Source organism: Corticium candelabrum, chromosome 11 (genome assembly GCF_963422355.1).
Source record: "Corticium candelabrum chromosome 11, ooCorCand1.1, whole genome shotgun sequence".
In the NCBI taxonomy this organism is placed as follows: Eukaryota; Metazoa; Porifera; class Homoscleromorpha; order Homosclerophorida; family Plakinidae; genus Corticium; species Corticium candelabrum.
Window position 1 is genome coordinate 3263048 of NC_085095.1, and position 18665 is coordinate 3281712.

Here is an 18665-nt window from a genome sequence, read left to right on the forward strand (position 1 = left end):
GCGTCGCGTCTGTCGAACGTCATTTCGCGTCGACCATTTACAATTTGAATTTGTACTACGCGACGTGACGCGACGCGACGCTCAAGCGTTTGCATATTGTAAATCCAGCTTTAGGCTTTGATGGAGCCATCTTATATTGTGTTTCGTGGTGTTAGCTGCTGATGAGCCGACTCATATAGCGACACCAAAACACTTGTTTTACTCAGAGTGCTGACTACGGGGATTAACTAGTTAAGAGCACTGAACATATCTCAGTATTCAAAGCACCTGATCCAACTTTTCTTTGACTGCAGCAATGCAAATTACCTAGCGCAATTCAACCAGAGCGCTATATATATATATATATATATATATATCAAACTTACTCAACACCCTGATATCAAACAATTCAAGCTATAACATTTTATCTGCTAAAATGCAACTGCATATATATATATATATATATATATATATATATATATATATATATATATATATATATATTGAACTGTTTCAGTGGAGGGATGTGTGACCATTGGTGACTATAGACAGAGTCAGTGTACGTACTAGCAGTTGTCAGTTTAGCCAAAAACTTTAAATCAAAACTATTTACTTAAGTACAATTCAAGCAATTCAAAACTATGACCTTGTCAATTTATTTAAAATTTGTGGACTACTTTAGCTGATAATATTGTCAACAGAATATTCAGTGTTTCATAATCATTAATCTGTTTACAAAAATTCCCATGTGTTTCAGAATCTGCTACCAAAAATTACGGAGGTTGTGGATAAAATAAAGAATTTTGATAAATTGATTGTCGCATTATCTGGGACATCGACAGGCACAGTGATTACATGGATTTTCGCACCAGCAAACATCGATTGGCCGATTCAATGCATATTATTCTTGGGAGTATTTGTAGTTTTGATGTTGTCTATTTGCGTTTGTTGGAAGCCGGTTTCGTGGAAAAAATTTCTTGTGTCTCCAGCGGTTTGCGTAATGTTATTCAGTAAGCAATTTACATTTACAGCGTTGAAGTGTGTGAACTAACAATGCTTATTGGTGTATATTTATCTACTTTGTAGCTTGGTTAAACAAAGATAAACTACACAGACATTTGTTCACGCCTCCTGATAATTGTTGGACATCTCAATTTTCTCGAGATACACTTCCGGAGATATTTTACGAAAACATATATGACCTACGTGACAAGCTTCGTAGTCACCGGGTTATCGACGAATACACATTTCGCAATATAAGTGAAAGGATGATCTCGAGGCCGTGGACAAAGGATGATGCCGACTGGTTGGTATACAAGGAACTTCCGCGGTCAGGTGATGATAGATATTTGACATTTTGTTGTTTGTTACGTTCAATGCCTGATTTCTCTGAAATTGGAGAGAAGCTTTGTGATGATTGCAACGCATCTTTTACGTGTATAAACAGCACAAAAGTACTACTCACTTATGACTCATCTTGTAAGGAATTTTTGAATTCTAAGGGAGATACTTCTGGCAGCCGTATATATGCTACTCTACGTTATAAGGTGGACTACGTTGAAGAAATGGAAACGAAAAATTCTTCTGTACATGTAGTATATCCGTCGTCAATCGTCTGTCATAATAACACAATTGCAGTATGGCTAAAAATAGGTATTCCTGATAAATACATTATGGAGGAAGACTTTCGAAACAAAGTCGCGGAACATTTGAGGGTCAACATCACTGAAGTACGGATAGTTTACATCAGAACAGGTTGCACCTTGATCTTGCTACACTTGTCCTTTCCAGCTGGATTACGACTTTTGCAAATATTCAGTGAGGAAGAGTCTAGCTATGTCTTTGGTGAAATAATAAAAGAGACACTGAACTGCAATTCGTCATCAAACGTTTCCATTCGAGCAAAGATAAGCGATATGCCGCCGTACACAATACATGTCATTCCTACTGGAGTGTTTCCTGTTAAAACGGAAAGAAGCGATGTTCCTTTCATCATTGACGGTACACTCTTTTGTTTACATCAGATATAGTGTTCTAATTAACTTATCTTTTTTGCAGTGCGGATTGCAGGTGGGTAGCTTATCTGCAATTACATTTTGTTGCTTAAGTATCTGTATCTATATAGGTGTTGTGGTGACACTGTTATTGAGCTTACTAACAATATTTGCTTATCTGCTGTTTTTACGAGGCATATTCGTTCTTCGATTGCAGAGTAGCAAGGCAGTTCTGAGTAGTGAAGCTCACCCTGCAGCAGTTCAGTCGGGTTTATCAGGCAGCCGAACAGGTAAAATACTGTTAGTACTTCCTACTAAGCGATTGCAATAAGGGAAGGTTAAGGTAATTCATGTTGAGACACGGCCAGCTACTAGTAAGTCTGTAGACATGTGTCTAGAATGTTTATTTCGAACTTTAATATGGAATTAGTCATACGTCAGATAATTAACAGTTGTTATCAAAATTTACTTTAATTATAACAAGGCATAGTTACAATTCGTGTTTAATGGTGCCAAACAAACTATGACGGATATGTCTAAGATGCTTTCTTTTCTTGGCATTATTTCGAACTCCGCTTGCGTACGAAGGGACTCTACTATAATATATTAAATTGCAATTGCTGGAATTCTACGTTTTCTAAACATGGGCTATAGCTTCATGCTGCTGTTGTTTCTAATTTGAGTCGGTTAAACATTTTAAGTATCGTATTACATTTTTTATAAGAAAGAAATTTGAGAGGAGGAACTCTTGCGTTTTTACCAAATTTGCTGCAAGGCTGTAAACGACTGCGTTACATATGATTTTCGTGACATTCACGTCTTTGTTTGCGACCTCGAGTAATTCTAGGTTTCTGCTCCATTATATTATAAATGGATCCATTCTCCAGAATCACTGTTTGTTAATTAAATGAATTATATAAATGCATCTAAATTGCTTGCATATAGTAGACTGTCTAACCTGTATAGCTGTTTGTAGTTGTATTGTTCATATTACGTTAGCTTTATTAATTAGTTCTATGATTGACATTGATTAGCTGTTCGTTTAGGTGTGAAATCTAGCAAACCGCAGGATTTCTTTCCAGAGATTGTCAGCAAGCTGCAAGGTTTGAAGGTGTTAAAACTCTGTACAGATCACATACGTTCATTGCCCCAATCATTGATGAAACTTACTTACCTGGAAGAATTGTACCTACATACAAGTGGCAACAACATAAAAGACGTGGATGATTTGCTAAGTGAACAAATCGGCCTGCAGGAAATACCTGATGTTCTTACTCAGATGAAGAGCCTTCGAGTACTGTCTGTTCGTGGAAATCCAGGAATACCGTTTCTGCTTGACTTAGTGATTACATCGGCACCTACTAATCTCGTTGTACTGGAGATTGTAAAAGGCAATGTTAAACAACGCCTCTTATCAAATATTTCCGACACGCCAAGACTACATATTGCCAAGCTCAACTTATCAGAGAATTACATCTCGTTTAAATTTTTACAATTTTTGTGTAAATGTTTTACCAAATTGGAAGATCTAAAATTGAGTGGGTGCGATATACGGAGTCTGCCATTAGAATTAAAAATTCTCGAAAGGTTAGTAAAGCTAGATTTGTCAAGGAACACAAGTCTCAATGAGAACGAATGGAATGGTTTTAGCAAGTTAAAAGAACTAAATCTGAGTGGCTGCGGCGTGATAGTTCTCCCATTCCATTTGGAACATTTGAACAGTCTAGATAAGCTGAATATATCAGGAAACAGAATAGACAATTTGATGTTGCTACCTTTGATGAATCTTACAATGTTGAAGGAACTCAATTTGAGTAGATGCAACTTGTCCTGGATCAAACGAGACAGGCTTCGGTGTCCCAATGTAAGGAAGTTGGATTTGTCAGGAAACAAGGATGTCAATTGGGATTCGCTAGACATATGTTTTCCTAAATTGAAAGAACTAAATTTGAATGAATGCAACTTGACACATATTTTTTCCAAATGTGTATTCTATTTATCTGATGTAGAGAAGCTGGATTTGTCAGGAAACCGGAATATCAATTTGGATTTTATACATTGGATGGGGTATTTTCACCGGTTGAAAGAACTAAATTTGAGTGGATGCAACTTGAAGACGTTACCACTGAAATTGCATTACCAGCTGGATCTAGAGAAGCTAGATTTGTCAGGAAACAATTTCAGATGGCTAGATCTAAAGCATTTCGGCCGGTTAAAAGAACTAAATTTGAGTAGGCTCAATTTGCCATTTTATATGCATGATCTTGACTACATAGAGAAGCTGGATTTGTCAGAAACCACCATAGTAAATTGCGATTGGCAATGGCTGCGAGAGACTAGACATTTGAAAGAACTGAAGCTGAGTAGGTTCGATCTACAGTTTGTGCCGTTTGAAATTTTCTACAACCTAGAGATGTTGGATGTTTCAAGGAGCACGCATCTTGAAACGGTGTGTAAGAAATGGGCAAGTCTTACCAAGTTGAAAGCATTGAATTTCAGTGGGTGCGACACACGGTATCTGTCAAGAAACTGGACCGGTCTCGAAAAACTTGATTTGTCAGAAAGCACAAATCTTGAAATGGTAGAGTGGGAGAGTCTTACTAAGTTGAAGGAACTGAGTTTGAGAGGGTGCGACATACGGAATCTACCTTCACAGTTGACACATCTGGCCAAGTTAGAAAAGCTGGATTTGTTAGAAAAGCAAAATTCGTTAGAAAAGTTGGATTCATTAGAAAAGCTGGATTTTCTAGAATCGAAAACATTGCAAGTAGATACATCATCCATTTCAGTGCACGAAATAAGAAAATGATTTCACGATATATACGAGTTTTACTATACGAATAAACTGTTTTGAACGTTCTCAAGTTATGTATGGCTTATACTTACTTTTTCTGTAGTCTGGTTTTGGTAGCGTGATGGTAAAAATTTGTTTTAAAAGAAAACAACAAAACAGTATCAGATATTGCTGTCTTCAGAGTTTCAAGCGCTGTCATTTCTTCTTGTACGTGGAAGTAAATCCGTGCATACCAGAAACTGTTGTTGCGTATCTTAGCAAGAAGTTTGTTTTCACAGTATAGTCAGCCTGTTCATGGTCAGTGCAAAATACCTCTCAAACGTCGATACCGAAACAGTGCTATCGTCGATTCTTTGCCAAGAGTAGCAGAAGCCAAAGTGTGCAATGGAGCTATTTAACAAACATTGATTTAATTTTAACAGCGATAAGCATGTGTTACTGCATATATTATGTACTAGCTGATCAGCCCGTTCTTCATTGGAACAAAATAAAATAAAGCAATTGATAAAAATCCTGCGTATACAATTTGTTGATCATGCAATTTGGTTATTAGACGAAGAAAGAGAAAATCCTTCGTTTCCCGTGTAAGTGATCAAGCACGTCTATCTAAAGACCCGGATATCCTAAAATATCTTCAATTTTCAAGTCGCCGGTAATAAACGACAAACTCCATGCGCATGCTCACCGTCCAAGGTCAGGAATAGGCGTTTTAAATTTGGGGGAGATCTGATACGCAGTCCAAACACACACCACACACACACACACACACACACACACACACACACACACACACACACACACACACACGCACACACACAGACACAGACACACACAGACACACACACACCAAAACTCACTCACACTCACACACACACACACACACACACACAGACACACACACACACCAAAACTCTCTCTCTCTCTCTCACACACACACACACACACACACACACAGACACACACACACACACACACACACACACACACACACACACACACACAAACACACACACGCACGCACGCACGCACGCATGCATGCACACACCTCCTCCTGCATCGCTTGTATTAAAGAACGGTCACGCTTTTTCTCGAAAGGAGAACGTAGTCAAATAGCTAAAACGAGATTGTATTAGTCGAAAAGACACGTGTAAACTGTTTATCAGCCTCGGCTCAGTAACTGTCGCTTACACATTGGATTGCGCCTCACTGTTTGTGGATCGGTTGCTGGCGTTCTGCATTAGACTTGTGGCGTTTTCTATCACTGGTTCGTCCAAAAATGCTAAGCATTTACTGTTGTCATTGCATCTGCAGAGCAGGTTGCTCAATCTTGTGATCTTGTCGACTAAAGAACTGTACACTCAGCAAGCATTACGCAAAGCAGTTCTGGAGCTGTTTGCCAAATCAAAGCATTTGCCATCAAATTCTTCAGGGTTTCCTAATGACATCTTTTCATCTCTTTCTTGGCCCATCTTTCGGTCGCTGTTGTGGCAGCCAGGTGAAAAGTCATGCATATGTTTGGGAGCTGCTGATTTGTCATTCTTTTGTCATCTGTCACTTTGTGCATTCAAAATAGTTGCAGGGTCTCCCGCGGGACACTATCGCTGTCTGATTAGCTTCAACGATACAGAGGTTCGGACGTTGCTCTTTGGTTCGGACGTTGCTCTTTGGTGAAGACTCCAAGTGCAATTCGTATGCATCTATGATGAATTGTATTCAGCTTTAAGAAACCCATGCACGTCTCTAACAGGAGTATAGACAATAGACCTTTTCACAGGGCGTGGCACTGACGACGTCATCGCATACCGTGCGACGATTTGGTTCGCTTTTGATGCATTGGCGTTTGTTAACCGTGTTAGTCTAGAGCCTAAGCAACAAATTTTCTTTTCGAACTCTTAACCGCGCGTATAGCGATGCATCGAATCAGGTAAGATCTCATTAGGACTTGGGTTTTGTGTATTTTGCATGTTTTGCAGTAATGAACAACCTCTTTCTGATCTCTTTCGTGACTCTGCCGCGCTATTTAGAGTGATGATATAACATAGAGGCTTGACCAACGTCAAATGTGGGTACAAACGTGCGTACGTAATCTATGATGCGTGGTCTGTGTAGTACGCAATTACCAAATAGTTTGTACCTCCTCAATTCTTCCTACAAAGTGCGGAGTTTAGGCAATGAAAGAACCTTAGGTAGCAATTAGATAAAGTTTTGTTAATTAATACTATTAATGTTGTAATAATATAATTGAGTATTACTATTAAAATGGTGCACACGATAAACATGAAATTGAACAGCAAGTGGTACTGTAGTGTGATGTATCCTGGAGCATTACACACAAGAGTACAGAATGATTACAAAAGCCAATATATTACCCTTTACAAACTAAAATTTATATCAATGGCAATAACTAATATTAATTTACCATAAAAATTTAATCTATCGCACAAGAGGTGGATGAAAATTTGTTAGATATGAATAACAGTAAATACCTCATATAAAAGATCCATGCTTGAACTAAGTGTTATTTATTTATACCTTGCAAAATTCTATAGTGCGCTATCCGTCTGATCACCCCTCTACGTCGATTCTAAGGAAACAACTGGTCGGCTTTTAATGACTTGCTCCTCAGTAAACTGACCTCCTCCTTTTAGAAAAGGAAGTAGCACAAGAGATGCCCAACGTCCATGACAATGTCAGCAATAGCAAACTCTTCGTTTGCCATGACTTGATCTCCAGGCACAAATTTATTGAGAAAACTAGACTGCTTGGTAAGTTCCCTGTCTGATATGGCACCAGTAAATAGTCGTGACACAAACTTAACATGACCACATGGCGATATTGCAAACAATGCTTCCACAGTGTTGTGGTGTTTCTAACTGGAAAAGAATGCTGATTGCAAACAGCTATCTGAATGACGTTCTGTAAATAGTTGTGTTTATCAATGATGCAGGTCTTTCTGCGGAAAGTCTCTCTAGATGACTGTGGTAGACTTCGATGTAGAGTATCCCTTGGCAACCACCAGTCAACGTTATTAAAATGCCAATAAAGATTATCCATGTGACAAATATTTCCATGTGAAACTTCAAATATTTCCCTTTGCATATACATTGGTACCTCCGGAACACAGCAAATAACAATGATGACACGGCAACTACACACTCCATAAGGTAAAACACAGTACAGCAACACTGAGTGACTGGTTCATTTATATGTCAGCCAAGTACAGCTGAGGACATTATATCAAGGTGAAATCATGTATAGACTTGTCTAAAGACTTAATTCCTCTTCACATCAGTCATTCCCAAAAAACCCAGCACTTTCTAGAAAGTATTCAGGAGGTACAAACCAAACCGTTTGGTAAGTGCGTAGACACAACACGCATCATAGATTACGTGCGCATGTTTGTACCCGCATTTGACGTCTGTCAAGTCTCGATGTTACAACATCACTCAAAATAACGCGGCACAGTCACGAAAGAGATCAGAAAGAGTTTGTTCATTACTGGAAAACACGCAAAACACTCAAGACCCGAGTACTAAAGGGGCCTTACCTGATTCGATGTATAGCTGTACTCGCCGGCAAAATTTCGAAAAGAAAAATTGTTGTTTGGCTCTAGACTCCCGCGGTTAACAAACGCCAATGCATCAAAAGCAAACCAAATCGTCGCGCGGTAGAGGATGACGTCACTAAGGCCACGCCCTATAAAAAGATCTATAAGCTAGCGTGGTATGTACAATCCGTTTGCTTTTAACAGTCAGATTTTGTTCAACAAAAACCACTTTACGTAAAGCTACGAAAGCTTTAAATGCTTTGCAATTGTTTCTCCACTTCAAGGTCTAACCTGCTAGATGAAGAGATGGTGAAACTAAGATACTGAAAATTAATTACTGTCTCAATCATGCCGTTGTCCAAGAGGATGGGCTTTCTTTCATTGCCACTAACGCTTCTACAGGTCACTATTAGTTTAGTTTGAGCATACTAGCTCGTAAACCAAGTGCTCTTGCAGGTTTTGATGAATCTCTCAGCATGTTGTTGAGTAGCGTAGTAGTAGCCAGTAGGGCTGCATCATGTGAGAATTGACATTCATTCATAGTAGCATATACTCTCAGAAGTAGTATATCTGTGACTAAAATGATACCACCGGTAATCCCCATATTTTGGCATCCTCTTCGGGTCTTTGCAACCCCTTCAGGGCTGCTCATTCCTTCGAGTCTGCGGAAATATGGCGGAGTTGCCGGTGGTATCATTTATACTTCCAGGTATACGAATAGACAGAGCTCATTGGCAAGACCCATTAGGTCGCACACCCGCCTGGTATCTCATGTGAATAATTGCGTCCTATTACACAAAAAGCATTTCTAGTATATAACCACAGAATATGTGTGCAATGGCCGTTGTGACTGAAATTCGACGCGATAACTATGAAGGTATCTGGTCACCCACTACCTCTCGTTCGATGTATTAACCGGGTAGTTAATTACGTGGGTAGACGTAAATGATTAATTGTCGTATCGCCGCGAGCATCCTAGGGTATCAGCACTTGATAAGTTACGTCAGCGACACCCAGAACATCTTCCTGAATGAAATGAGGATATTCCACCCCACTGACCGTTTCCCCTGCTTCACTTTTGGCTGCTCTTCGTATTTTCCCTCCAGCTACTAGCCCTGATGGTTCAAAATTGCGCTGTCAGCATATTCTAGATGCCATTGATGGAACGACCACCCCTTCTGCAAGAGATAGTCTAGATCGGCTAACACATTTCACGTGTTTTCTTCTTTCTGGTCAAGCAGACACTTGGTTAGCTCCTTGGCTAACAGGAGCACCACTAACTGCTCTATACAAGAAACAAGGCGGAATCAGGCCAATTGCAGTAGGAGAAGTTTTAAGACGCCTTGCCAGCCGCCTCTGCTGCATGGCAGTTCGATCACAGTTGCCAGATGTTTTCATTCCCACTGGCCAAGTTGGTGTTGGCATTAAAAGAGGGTGAGAAGCTGCTTTCCACTGTCTTTCCAGCTTCATAGAATCACATGCGGACGATCGGAATCTCTGTTGTCTGAGAATTGATTTCTCAAATGCTTTCAATGAGCGTAATGAGAGTCCTCTCTCCCATGTGTACATACTCAATTTCCGGAATTATTCGCATGGTCTCAATTGTCATATCACTTCAATGGAGAACTTCGCTTTCGGAACAACGTCATTAGATCATCAGGGGGAGTACAGCCAGGAGACCCTCTGGGCCTTCTCCTTTTTTCGTCAGTTATCCCGAAGCTTCTTGACGATATTGATGACATACCGGATCTGCACCTCTAGCTTTGGGACTTAGATGATGGCACCTTCATAGGAAAACGCAGTTCTGCTGCTGATTTCCTGGACTTACTGTCATCAAAAAGCCCATCGCATGGCCTTTACATTAATAAGGAGAAATGTGAGGTATTCTGGCCATCAGGTGACACTTCATTTCTAGAGTTCGCTGGAGAGGTCATACGAATCAATCAGAGTTCAGAAGGTGCAGAGTTTTTAGGGGCTCCAGTTGTCGGGTCTGATTCATTCTTCAATCAATCCTTTGCCAAACGAGTGGACAATGTTCTCTCCTGTCAGGATCATCTCTCTGATCTCAAAGACCCCGAAGTAGAGATGCACCTCCTACGCAGCTGTCTTAGGATGTGCAAAATAAATCATCTAATCAAAACTGTCCCCCAGTGAGAGTAACAGAACAACTTAGCCAATTTGATCATGGTGTGCGTCGTTGCCTAGAGAAGATGTTCAATTCGTTGAAGTCTGACGCCTGTTGGAAACAGACGACTTTACCAGTCCGTCTTGGTGGCCTTGGTCTAAGAGGAGCCAGCAGAACAGCTCCAGCAGCCTTCATTGAAAGCTTTAATTCAACTCGCAAATTATTAAGTCAATTGCTTGGGCATGCTACGTCATTTGTGGATGGCAGTGAGCACGTCAACCTCGCCTCATTTGACCAGAATTTGATAGTTCCTGGTAAACTATCAACTCGAGAGATTTTAAGGAGTGTACTGTCACACTTTGAGGATATTGATTTCAAGGCTTCTCAACAGCGCGAATTCCGAGACGTTCTTGACTCATCACTGCTACGGAAAATCAAGGCTGAAAGTAACTTACGAGATAAAGCACGTCTCAACTCAGTCTCCGCCAGAAATTCTGGGGCATGGCTTATGGCAATACCTAACCAGAAATTTGGCCTGTTCATGTCTCCTCAAAAATTTATGGTTGCTCTTCGTATGTGGCTTGGCATCCTTGTGTTTCTTTCTCCTCCTTCGTCCGTTAGGTGTCCTTGTGGTACTGTCATCGATCCACATGGAGATCATGTCTTGGGTTGCGGTCATGGCTTACTAAGAAATAAAAGGCATGACACACTTTGTGACGTCATTTCAACACAGTTCTTGCTGACAACCCCGACTGCAAAAAGGACCAACGGTGCAACAGCAACAATAATACCAAACCAGGAGATGTGTTTAATCCTGACTTCCTGCAGGGCCTAGCTGCGTACTTTGATGTGACCGTTAGGAATTCCCTACAGACATCATATCTCCTGCAATCAGCCACCCAACCAGGAGCAGCAGCTGTTGGTGGAGACTCCGAGAAGATTGCACGGTATGAAGATAAAGTTAATGCAGCTGGATGTGATTTCTATCTTCAAGTTGTAGAGACACTGAGAGTTTGGTCTCCTAGTTCTTTAGAGATTTTAAAAATTATAGGAAAGAATAACTGTTTTAACTACAGGGACAACGGTCTCTAAAGCTATCCAGCATTTACTGCAACAACTTTCTTCTATTTTCTATAGTGGAAAGAATTCCAGAATTTGTTGAGGCATCTCTTAAGATGAAAATACGACAGACTAAATTTCTTAAACGGGCCATAGATTCAAGAAATGAACTTGTGAGAGGACTGGTTTTGCTAATAGTTAGACATAGTTATCCTGGACACGGATTGGATATGGTAGATAGTAATGCTTTTACGTGTAGGTTAAGTGATTTTGTGTGTTAGTTATGTCATTAGTCTACATGTGTGTGTGTGTGTGTGTGTGTGTGTGTGTGTGTGTGTGTGTGTGTGTGTGTGTGTGTGTGTGTGTGTGTATGTGTGTGTGGCTCATGTGTCAAGTACCTGCCTGCACGTGTTGAGCCCCGGTAACGCAGTCCCTGCGGCTAAGCTTGACACCCGCTGACAGTTATCGTGAGGAGTAGTCCAGACACTGGCAGTGGTTTCACTTCTCTTGGTTTTGCAATCCATGGAAGGAAATTATTCATTTTTGCACAAGAGGTTGGCAAATTACATTGGTCATTTCAAGATAGGCAAACGAGAGCAGAAGAAAGGTCAAACAAGAAAGAGATGGAGAGATCTAGTTAGTCAAGATCTGCAATTGGTAGATACCAAAAACATCTGGTACCAGAGATGTCAAGACCGGAATGGGTGGTTCAGTCTTTGTCAAAGGTGTGTTCAGAAGGTAGTCACAAATCGTGGGGAAAGCAGATGTGCAGCGAGTGTACGATTCCAAGGAGACAGTTTCTTATGTGAATGTTGAAGATAATTTAGACGACACGGCGACCACACAAGACACAGGCGGTTTTGTCCTAGTAATTTGGCAGTTGCTCAGGAGCATAATCCAAGGGCCCCGCTATCATAGTTTCTTTTACTATGGGCGGCTTCAAGGTTCAAGGTGTGTGTGTGTGTGTGTGTGTGTGTGTGTGTGTGTGTGTGTGTGTGTGTGTGTGTGTGTGTGTGTGTGTGTGTGTGTGTTTTTATGTTGTCCCTATGAGGAAACTACACCAGATTTGGTGTGATAAAAATAAATTATTATTATTATATTTTGTCTTTGTCGGTACAATGCTAAACTGATCTTGGAAAGACTAGCCATATGTATGTTGACTATGTTATGTGGGAGTATGTGTGATTTGTTTGCCCACTGTTATTGGGTTATATATATATATATATAAGAGTATATATATATATACTCTTATATATATATATATATATAAGAGTAACCGTATTCAGCACAGCATGATGAGGAAGGGACTCCGTCGTGAGTACTTCCACAGAGTGAAAGTTGTTCTCCGGATGAGTTGTATGGTCGAAACAAGATACCAGACATCAATGGGTTTGCACTACCGGTTCTCACTTATAGTTTTGGCGTCATTCATTCGGGGTGCACAGACCTGCAGCAGCTTGATCGACAGACCAGAAAGCTCATGTCTAAGCACTGTGTCCACCATCCTTCTGCAGACGTTGACGGACTGAACGCTCCTTGCAGTGATGAGGTAGGGGTTGCAACAGATTGAGTCGACATATCAATCTTGTATTGTGGGGCTGAACTGTTACCTTGCGGACAGTTCTGATCCTTTCATGCAGATGATACGAGAGTGTGACGCCGTAAAATCTTTATACTCGATCAAGCGCATGGCTTGTCGCTTTCCTGCACAGCTGCGTAGGAGTCTTGCTTTGGACGACAAGTCGCAGAGCTTACACAGGAATGCATCTATCTCAGTTGAAGGTGGCTTTGAGCAAGCACCTGAAAAAGATGTGAGAAATTACTGTACGAATTGCGGTTCAATTCGTGTGCGATCGTGAAGCGGGAAGCCTATCCGCGGGCAGTATAGCCGTCTCACTGATCAACAGCTTGTGGACATGGAAAAGACCTACGGATGGCTAAAGGCAGCGAATCTTCCTGTTGAAGCTGAGGGACTGGTTGTTGCTGCTCAAGACGAGGCTCTTCACACTCGGTACTATGAGAGCAATGATCTGCATCGTGATGTCAGTGGTGCTTGCATCATGTACAGTGTAGGCCTGAAAAATGTCGACCACGTTGTGGCAGGCTGTAGTACTTTGGTACCGATGGATTACACTGACTGACACAATCAGGTGGCCTCTATCAGCAACTGGGATGGTTTTTCGCCATTATGGGGTTCCAGTGGAGAGTTGTTGGTAATGGCATCATTCAGACAGGCATGTAGAGACGGATGACATTACTATGATGTGGGATACCACCATGCCCACTGCTACGAAAATCAAAGCCAATACTCCAGACATCTGTCTCAGGAATAAGAAGACAAACACTTGTCTTGTTGATATCAGCTGTCTTGCTGTTGACAACATTGTCTAGAAACATGCTGAGAAGTTGGCGAAATAGAGCGACTTGCAAGTGGAGATAAGCCGCATGTGGCATTGTCGAACACTGGTGGTTCCGGTGGTCTTGGGGAGCTTTCGGCAAAGTGCAAGCAGGTATTGCATGGTGGCTGGACATTATTCCAGATCATTACAACTCGCAGCACTTACAGAAAACAGCGCTTCTGGGATCTACTCAGATCCTTCGTACAGTCATGTCTTCTTTCTAGACAGCCGTTATGGTCTAAGTACTTCTGAACTAGGGTTTGGTTGCGGTACTTGTAATATACTTTACAATCTAACTGATCTGGTTGAGCACAACATATATCTATAGGTTAAATACATAGTTTTGATGTGGAACAGAAAGGTCGTTCTCCCTTCATTAAAATCGATGGGTCTTGCAGTCTGATTAATGACTCTCATGGAGACGGTGGTGAGATCCTCTGCTTTGCTCAAGCGAAGATAGGTCAATTGATTCGGTTTGATACAGGGTAGTAGTGATCCTGGTGGTCTGTAAGGAGAGAACCTGTAGACAACATCGCTTTAGCTACCGTTCAAGTAGCTAGAGGATATTAGTAGGTATGTGTAGTAGATTAATTAGTTGCATGTTTGCGGTTAGCATTAGAGTTTGCGCTGGATTCTAGTTGTGGTAGTTGGAGTTGGTAGTTGACAATACACGGCCAGCGATTGTATACTCTACAATTGGCGACGAGGATGGTGGCTCGACACGGGAAACTCTGCGAGTTAATTAAACGCGGGCGTAGATAATGTCGAAGACTACAAAGAACGATTCTTGCTTTGTTGCACGGCAAACGGGATAACGGACGACAACAAGAAGAGAGCTGATCTTCTGACGTCGATGGGCACAACGACGTACACGTTAGTAAAGAATTTGGTACGACCGACGGCTCCTCAAGACAAATCGCTTGATACGCTCTTCAAGCTATTGCAGGATTACTATAAACCGAGAATTATTGTCATTGCGGAGCGTTTTTGCTTCTACAAGCGGATGTAGCGGGGAGGCGAGAGTATTGCTGTTTACGTTTCTGAACTGCGATGCTTCGCCAAACATTGTGATTTCGGTGAGCAACTCAATACTTCATTACGTGATCAGTTAGTATGTGGGTTGATACACAAAAATATTCAGCAGAAGATTTTAGCGGAGGCAGATCTAACGCTGGAGAAGGCTATGCGGATTGCACAAGCTGCTGAGACAGCCAGAGCGGAGACAAAACACCTCCGTGGGGAGTCGACACGACATTTGCTGTCAAGAGGGCAACCACCAGCAGCTGCAACCAATCAGGATCATTTCGTACATTGGATAAGGCATGTTATCGTTGCAATGATCATGGTCATGACCCAACCTAGTGTAGGTTCAAGAACTACACGTGTCTGTTCTGCAAGACAAAGGGCCATATCGCTAAAGCGTGTAGGAAGAAGAAAAGAGATAACGTGAAAGTTAACACGGAAGGCAATTGGCGTACGTTAAGGAAACCGAAGACCCAGTCTGCATATCAAGTAGATGCAGAAGATGTAAGCCTCATCTGTTCTTCGTCTGGTAGAAGCGGGGTCAACGTGAAAATAGAGGTGGCAAGAAGGAATGTGAAGATGGAAGTGGACACTGGAGCTTCGGTTAGTGTTGTACTGACCCAGATGTATAATAAGTTCTATCCCACGTACAGTCGAAGAAGGGCACTGTCCAACTTTAATCATATAATGGTGAACGATCGAAGGTGAAAGGAGCTGTTGTACAAATCAAGTATGGAATGCAACAATCCATGGAGCGGTTGATTGTAGTAGATGTGAGTGATAAGCCAGCAGTCTTGGGACGAGATTGGCTGTCAAACTTCAACTTGATTGGCCTTCTCTGTTCAAAGTCGACGAGGAAATGTTTAATCTACCTGAGAATTTTCCTCAGTTGTTTGCAGAGGGATTAGGTACTTTGCAAGGCTATTAAGCCAAGATAACTCTGTCTTCAGATGCCAAGCCACGGTTCCATAGGCTACGCCCAGTGCCTTATGCCTTACAACATAAGGTAGAGGAGGAGCTTAATCGACTACAGGAAAAGGGCATTATACAGTCAGTGAAAAACTGTGCGTGGGCAGCACCTATTGTCATTGCGAGAAAGGCTGATAATTCTATCAGAATTTGTGGGGATTACAAGGTGACAATCAACCCCTACCTAGAAATGGAAAATCATCCTATGCCCAATCCACAGGATCTCTTCGCAACTTTAGCTGGAGGCCAGTATTTCACTCGGCCTGGCATGAAACAAGCGTATCAGCAAATAAAGATTTATGTGCAAAGTCAAAAGTATATCACGGTAAATACTTCCAAGGGACTGTTTGTCTACACTAGAATGCATTTTGCATTACTACAGCTCCTGCCATTTGCCAGCGAGCAATGAATGGAATTTTGATAGCGATCCCAGGGGTAACCTGCTGTCTGGATGACATTTGGTGGTTGGGTCGTCGGAAGTAGAACATGGTGAGAGGCTACGACAAGTCTTGAAAGGACTGAGTGACGTCAGAGTCCGGTTGAAGAAAAACCCAATGAGAGTTCAAGAAAACTCAGGTAGAATACTTGGGTCATGTGGTAGATGCCTAAGTGTTGCGACCAGCAGAGAAGAAGCTGAGTGCTATTAGGCATGCTCTAAGGCCAGTTAATGTGTCTGAGCTCAAAGCTTTTCTTGGTTTATTGAACTATTATAACCGGTTCTTACTACGTTTGTCTACCACTTTGCAACCCTTACGCGAGTTGTTGGAAAAGAATACTCCCTGGAAATGGCAACGGGAACAGAAGAGAGCCTTTCAGGAGGCAAAGCAAAAATTGTTAGAGTCTAGTGTCTTGACACATTAGAATCCGCGGAAACCAGTACGGTTGACATGCGACGCCTCACGTGATGGTGTGGGAGCTAGTTTGAGCCATGTTATGGCTGATGGTTCAGTGCAACCCATTGCTTTCGCATCAATAACCCCATCCAAGGCGGAACGAAACTATGCGCAAATGGAACGGGAAGCACTAATTCTTAGTGCGTATAACTATGATCTGAAATACATCACAGGAGCCAACGATAAAGAAGCTGACATGCTATCAAGATTTCCTGTTCCTGGGGATGTCATTGATTCGAATGAGGAGATTTATGGCTTAGATTATTATCTGTCACTGCAAAAGAAGTAGCCACCGAGACTAGTCACGACACGGTACTAAGAAAAGTATACCAACAACTCGCTTTGGTTCGAATGTTAAGGCACAAGTACCTCCAGAGCGACAACCTTACAACTGGCGGCTGAGGAACTAACTATGGAGAATGGGTGCTACTGCTACGCAGACTGTGGAAGCCATGAGGAGAACAGTCAGTTTTCATGGTATTCCTCACAAGCTGGTGACGGATAGCGGACCTCAGTTCTTTGAGCACGAGATTGAGGAGTTCATCAGAGCCATTGATATTAGACATCAACGTACACCTCCCTACAATTCGGCGTCAAACGGTCAAGTTGAGAAATTGGTGCAGGAACTGATAAAAAGCTTTAAGACCAAGCCAGTAGGACGATTTGTTAGTCACCAAATCTCCTTATTCTTACTGAAGTACAGGACTACACCTAACTGTACTATCAGAAAGACACCAGCCGAGATGTTAATGAAGAGAGAGCTGAGGACAAAGTTGACACTCTTAGTCCTGGTGTGGAAGGGAAAGTGAGAGATACTCAATATAATCAATACCAGCAAGCCTCAGTAGTAACCCGAAGTTTGAACCCTGTGCAAACAGTTAGTATTTTGAATCCCAGGACATACGGACGAGGAAAATGGCTTCATGGGTTAATACTTCAAAGGTTGAGACAAGTGAACTATTTGGTGGAAGTAGATGGACAACCCAGATATGTACACATAGAACATCTGAGAGTTCGAGATATCAGAAGTATATCGATACCGGTTGCTGAGTCTACATCTACTGATGCTGTAGAAGTGAACATACCTGATATGGAGATACCATTATCAATAGCAGAACAAACAAGTAAATCTCTGGAAGTTCCACTTCAATACTGCTAAAGAAGCAGCTGATGTTACAGAAGAAACACCAGGAAGACGATATCCCAAAAGACGGAACAGGCAGATACCAGTTAGGTATCGTTCAACTTAAGGAAAGAGGTGTGTAGTAGATTAATTAGCTGCATGCTTGCGGTTAGCATTAGAGTTTGCGGGACTCTAGTTGTGGTATTTCGAGTTGGTAGTTGACAATACACGGCTAGCGATTGTGTACACAACTGTATGTATCGATACCAAGTGGATATTGTGATGCTAACTTGTCTTGCGCTATCGTACACTTTAAAATCTTCAAAGACCTAAGCTTCAAATCTCAATATTTCTCTCAACACCTTTTTGAGTGATAAATCTATTTTAAGCCATTAGCGAAAATTGCTCGCGATTTTAAGGTATTGTAATTGGGTTGTCTGAGAACACCGTCTTTGTTATCAACTCCCCTTCTTAGTAAATGTTTGATTTCTAAGTTCAAGTCGGTGATGTTGTAAGTACCCTTTGGTACATTATACCTGTAGCCCGTGTTGTACGGTTGCAATACCTAACTAGATTGCCGTCCGTCGTGATATTGTACAACGAGTGTAAAGATATCGCTGGAGATCAACGCCAATTTATAATCAACGCCTTTCTCGAGGTAAAGATATGGGTGCAGTTCTACGGTAAATTCAGACCTCGAACCTCAATATGGCCGGACATCATGACCGGCAATGTCTGAAACTTTACTGTGCACTGTGCA

At 41.6% G+C, this 18665-nt stretch overlaps 2 protein-coding genes across 2 annotated transcripts; both read left to right on the forward strand.

The window, feature by feature from the left end:
• The first annotated feature begins 720 nt into the window (after positions 1 to 720).
• LOC134186703 (leucine-rich repeat and death domain-containing protein 1-like) lies at positions 721 to 4927 on the forward strand. Its single transcript, XM_062654730.1, has 5 exons — positions 721 to 989; positions 1066 to 1980; positions 2038 to 2049; positions 2105 to 2263; positions 3020 to 4927. The coding sequence occupies exons 1-5, from the start codon at positions 908 to 910 to the stop codon at positions 4780 to 4782; spliced, it is 2931 nt and encodes a 976-aa protein (XP_062510714.1). The 5' UTR covers positions 721 to 907; the 3' UTR covers positions 4783 to 4927.
• A 12274-nt stretch (positions 4928 to 17201) lies between these two features.
• On the forward strand, positions 17202 to 17941 carry LOC134187104 (uncharacterized). The gene is made up of 2 exons (XM_062655221.1): positions 17202 to 17435; positions 17510 to 17941. Exons 1-2 carry the CDS (start codon positions 17202 to 17204, stop codon positions 17939 to 17941), a joined length of 666 nt encoding a protein of 221 aa, XP_062511205.1.
• The last annotated feature ends 724 nt before the right edge of the window (positions 17942 to 18665 follow it).

Coding starts and splice junctions, on each gene's coding strand:
- LOC134186703 (XM_062654730.1), top strand. CDS start 908: ATGTTGTCTATTTGCGTTTGTTGGAAGCCGGTTTCGTGGAAAAAATTT. Junction 990..1,065: donor GGTTTGCGTAATGTTATTCA/GTAAGCAATTTA, acceptor TCTACTTTGTAG/CTTGGTTAAACAAAGATAAA. Junction 2,264..3,019: donor TTTATCAGGCAGCCGAACAG/GTAAAATACTGT, acceptor CTGTTCGTTTAG/GTGTGAAATCTAGCAAACCG.
- LOC134187104 (XM_062655221.1), top strand. CDS start 17,202: ATGGGTGCTACTGCTACGCAGACTGTGGAAGCCATGAGGAGAACAGTC. Junction 17,436..17,509: donor AAAGCTTTAAGACCAAGCCA/GTAGGACGATTT, acceptor CTGTACTATCAG/AAAGACACCAGCCGAGATGT.